The sequence below is a fragment of the Trypanosoma rangeli genome (genome assembly GCF_003719475.1).
Source record: "Trypanosoma rangeli strain AM80 chromosome Unknown Tra_15.4_contig_00362, whole genome shotgun sequence".
NCBI classification, from domain to species: domain Eukaryota; phylum Euglenozoa; class Kinetoplastea; order Trypanosomatida; family Trypanosomatidae; genus Trypanosoma; species Trypanosoma rangeli.
Window position 1 is genome coordinate 1,877 of NW_021706104.1, and position 4,446 is coordinate 6,322.

The window sequence follows — 4,446 nt, forward strand, 5'->3', positions numbered from 1 at the left end:
TAAAATGAGGAAACGCAAACACGAGGCCTCAGCGTAGCCTCCTGCGAGAGAACTCCTACGCGCTCTTTCGTCCGGCACCCCAAAGCTGAAGGCCGTCGGATTTTGAACTGAAGCTACGACACAACGAACCAACCAAAAAGCCAACGTGCCCGTGCAGGAAACACCACACCCTTCCTGCCGGCACGCCGAAAAATAGGCCTCCGGTCCCCCCCCTTCCCTCCCTCAACCGAAAGGCAAAAAAAAAAAAACAATCGGTAAAACATATTATCAATCCCTGGTTGTGTGAATGCATGACACTGCCAAAAGACGCATGAGAGAAAGTACCCCCCTCCCCTCCCCCAAACCCTAGCAGACTTCATTTGCCAACTCCTTGCCCTCTCCTGCGGCGTGGGGTGGGCGGCGCATGGCTCGAGGAAAGCGACTGTGCTTGTCTGTTGTGAGTAGCAGCAGTAGCGGAAGCAGATGCCTTGGCGACGAGAGGCGGGAATAGACGGGAAAAGGTAAAAAAGAAGAGAAGTGACACTCAACACATAAGGTAGGCACTGGCGGCGCCTGCGCCTGTACACGATGGCGACTCGTGCGGGCGACTCCAGCGGAGTTCCCCCATGGAGTGGGCACGCACTTGCTGCGAAGCCACAGCGCCGCTCCCACTCCCCACAGCCCCTCTTTACTCAGGACCACCGTTTTTTTGCACCCCCCACACTTCCAGTGGCTAGCACAGCCGGCGGCCTCGTAACTTGCACAGCCTGCAGAAGTCCTTTGTAGCATTCTCCTGCGGCTGCCCCCCTCCCCACCGATCACGCACCGCCGCATGGCAGCGTGTGTAGAGGGGCAGCGCAGCACATGCACCACTGTGACATCAGGGCATCCCCCCGCGTGGCGACGAGAAGGGCCAACGATGAGCTCCAGCCGCTCCAGCGCAAGCCCCCGTGAGGCGCGTGAACGCAAATGACCCTCACATTATTTGTGTTTTACCACTACCGCCGCCACTGCAAAAAAACAGTCGCGGATCGACCATCAGCAAGGCGGCTCCGCCCCACACGGCCCACGTGCGTGCCGAACCGACATAAGGCGCCTAAGCGGAAAGTAAAGGAAGTGGGCGCCCATGACGCCAACAAGTACGCGGCGGCAGGAATAGGCTCACGAGGAACGGCCTGCGCAACGCCGGGCAACGGCGAGATCACACGTCCGCCACCGCCTCGTCACAGGTAGTGCCAGGGTACTGCCCCTTGCCACCAAAGAACTCACGGATCAGCTGCTGCACCTTCAGCACGCGCGTCGACCCGCCAACTGGCACGATCGCGTCCATCTCGCCGGTTTTTAGCTTTGCATCCTCCAGCACGCTGCGCCGACGTCAGTGCCCCCTTGAACGGCTCCACGCTCAGCTCCTCAAACTTCACACCAAAGTCGAAGCCCTCCGTCAGGCTGTCCACCTCCACGCGTGTCCCAAGATGCAACGACGAATTCCGCTTCACCGCCTAACGCGGGTAACGCTGCAACCGCAGATGTATGTATTTCTTTTTTGGTCTGGTTCACCTCCTAGTGTGCGTAAATGCACACGTGCGCGAATGAACCATTGACTTGAATTCCCTCCAGTAAAATTTCAGAGGTGGATTAGAAAGGGACTGTGAGGACTTTCCAAAGTAGCCAGGAGAATGAGCATCAGCAGGTAATACACGTACACAACTCTTGACAGTGCCTATGGGAAGATGCCCGAGTCCCTTTACAACAATACATAGGGCATATAGCTTGCAAATGTAGAGTGCCCGTCAATCCCTACTGTCCATTAACACCCTTTGTGGGAAGCAGGTGCTTCTTGTACATTCACTCGGCCCCCCTACCATTCCCGTGTGCATAGGGAACTTTTGAGCGGCAGCCTCATGTCATGCGCCGGTGCTTCATCCTCTGTGTAGTAGCGACCAGTGCGCAGTTGGTATTGCGTTGTGCTCTCATACAGTGGGGCGAGGCGCAGATACGTGTTGTTCACAGCCCTTGGCGCTGTCCATGACTCACTGACAGTGCCATTGTAGGCGGATCCACCTGTGGGAGGGATGCGCGCGGTGTGGTTGCCTGGGTGCATAACGCAACGCTCGGGATGAGCAGTGCCAAGTGGAAGTTTCTCACGGACCACAGTCTCGGCGGAATAGGGCACCTTGTCGCCGGTGACCACAGCAGAACCGGCGTCATCACGTGCGTCCGTGGGCGGCACCGCGGACAAGGCCGAAGGATCCTGAGGGTCAACGTCGCCGCTGTCATTTGTATGCATCTCAGGACACGCGCCAGAGACATCCACGCCTCGCGCTCCACCGCCGCTATGCCCACCACCGCCCACCGCCTCAGGAGCGTAATCGGCGTTTGTGAGCTCCTGTGCGGCGTTGGGCCCGTTGCGTGCGGTGCCGTAACGCGACTTGCCAAACACATTGGGCCTGTCGGGTAGCTTGGGGTTGCCAAAAGGATCGATGCTGTCTGTCGGTCCCATCGTGATGCAGGCGCTGCGTGAGCGAAACGTGCCGTGTGGCACAGGGTTGAGCCAGTAGGCGCCTCGATGGTTGATGAACACATCGCGGCCCTCGCTGGCCGTCTGCGAGGCCGGAACGAACTCCATGCGGCTAACCCTACCAATAAAAGGAAAGGGGCACAAGCGCGACGCATGCGCGAGAGAGTGGGGAAAGTGCGCCAGGGATGGCGGAAGGAGAGAGAATCACAAAGAGCACACGGAAATGCATCCAGCACAAACGCCCCCCTCCCACCACCCAACCGTTGAGCCGCATTCATCTCCAGCCCCCCAAAGGAGGCGGGAGGCACACGCCCACGTCAAAGCCTCCAAGCCAAATTGGATTGCCGTAAAATCAACTGCGGCCCCGCACTCCGTCGCAGTTACCGTTTCGATGACTTCTTCTGTCGCTCTGCTGCGAGTTCGCCCCGACGGCGATCCAGCCGCGCCTTGGCATCGTCCAGGCCGAGGTGCCTGCGTTGACGCCGCATCTCCGCCGCATCCGCCGTTGCCTGGCGCTGCGACGTGTTCTTCACGGCGTCCCCACACCCGTGCACTTCCGGTAGCAGGTGTGCCGTGCACATGCGCTTGCCGCAGTGGTCACACACCGGAAGCACCAGATACGTCTGGTTCAAACAGCCCCTAAATCCGCAGGTTGTTGACATGTCACCCGCAACAAGTTCCTTCTTTGTGGCGCCGAGGCCTCAAAGACGTGTCACCGGCGGGAGAAGAAGAGAAATGAAAGAAAACAAGGAATAACGTTAAAGGGCCAACAACAACAACGGCGGCAAACAGCAAACGAGAGAATGTGGGCAGGCTGGGGGCCTCCCCCGAAGTAAACACACACACAGACGGACATACAGACACAGAGAAACAAAAAAACAAGCACGTCCTCTTCCCTCCCTACTCCCCCCCCCCTCTCTTCTCCAGTTCGGCCTCACTACGTAATGCAGGCACCACGCGCCAGCGGTGGTGCGGGGACACACATCAGCCCACACAGCATGGTATAAACACACATAATGCCTCTGCAGCTGGCAACGGCACTGCTATTAGTCCACCCCGCAGAGCGCACCGTACCGGTTCGCCTGATTATTCATCAGGAGAGCAATGATAAGACCGTATAAGCCAAGAGCCTCGGAGAAAATCAGCATCAGCACCATCGCCACGAATACCTGATCCTGCTTACCATACGCCCGCACGGCGGTGTCACCAACGACGCCGATCGAGAGACCCGCCGCCAACGCTGCCAAACCCGCCGCCAGGCCGGCACCCAAGTGCAGAGTCCCCGAAAAGGTCGAGTATGAGAACGGCTCCGTCTTTATATTGTTATTGATGATGACAGCCACAATGAGACCGTAGATGCCAAGAATACCTGCCATCACGACGGGGACAATGCCACGCATGATCTTTTCCGGTGCGGAGAGCCCAAGGTGTGCCACGCCCACACCCGCCTTGGCGGCGCCGTACGCGGACCCGAGATTCGCAAACACAAGGGCGACGACAGCGCCAAGTGCGCCGTAGAAGCCGGCACTCTGAGGATACATGCGCGACAGGCACGCCTCCTGCCGCGTTGCCGCCCACACACCCATCGAGGTGAGAGAACAGACGCCGACGCCAACGCCCAACAGCCTTGGCACAGTGAGGTGCATGTGTCCCACTGCGGCCCAGCGCAACTACACACGAACAGTACGAACTGCGCTCAGCTCAGAAAGAGCAAAAGGAAAAAAGAAAGAGGACTCAGCCAGCAGCACCAACAGGAAGAGGTGACAGGCAAGGCCCCAAACTACTGCCCGCGCAGTCCCAACGATGCAACTCGTCTCACCGGTCCTTTCACAACGCCACCGCAGCCCTCGCCAGAAGAAAGGGCGCCCAATGACACACAGCCATACACGAACACAAACTCAAAGGCAATTGGAGAAAAACCAACCAAACAAAAAAGTATTGGGATAAAT

The 4,446-nt window shown here is 58.3% G+C and overlaps 3 protein-coding genes and 1 pseudogene across 3 annotated transcripts, besides 2 other annotated features; all 4 read right to left on the reverse strand.

Moving 5' to 3' along the window:
- Positions 1-345: 345 nt before the first annotated feature.
- TraAM80_07981 (uncharacterized protein) lies at positions 346-768 on the reverse strand (the record flags this gene model as incomplete). Its single annotated transcript, XM_029384747.1, has 1 exon — positions 346-768. The coding sequence occupies one exon, from the start codon at positions 766-768 to the stop codon at positions 346-348; it is 423 nt and encodes a 140-aa protein (XP_029235429.1).
- A 1,069-nt stretch (positions 769-1,837) lies between these two features.
- On the reverse strand, positions 1,838-2,605 carry TraAM80_07982 (uncharacterized protein; the record flags this gene model as incomplete). The annotated part of the gene is made up of 1 exon (XM_029384748.1): positions 1,838-2,605. The coding sequence occupies one exon, from the start codon at positions 2,603-2,605 to the stop codon at positions 1,838-1,840; it is 768 nt and encodes a 255-aa protein (XP_029235430.1).
- A 238-nt stretch (positions 2,606-2,843) lies between these two features.
- On the reverse strand, positions 2,844-3,150 carry TraAM80_07983 (LOW QUALITY PROTEIN: DNA-binding protein SMUBP-2-like; annotated as a pseudogene).
- A 183-nt stretch (positions 3,151-3,333) lies between these two features.
- Positions 3,334-3,378: a microsatellite.
- A 165-nt stretch (positions 3,379-3,543) lies between these two features.
- Positions 3,544-4,143, reverse strand: TraAM80_07984 (vacuolar type H+ ATPase subunit; the record flags this gene model as incomplete). The annotated part of the gene is made up of 1 exon (XM_029384749.1): positions 3,544-4,143. One exon carries the CDS (start codon positions 4,141-4,143, stop codon positions 3,544-3,546), a length of 600 nt encoding a protein of 199 aa, XP_029235431.1.
- Positions 4,144-4,369: 226 nt separating this feature from the next.
- Positions 4,370-4,431: a microsatellite.
- The last annotated feature ends 15 nt before the right edge of the window (positions 4,432-4,446 follow it).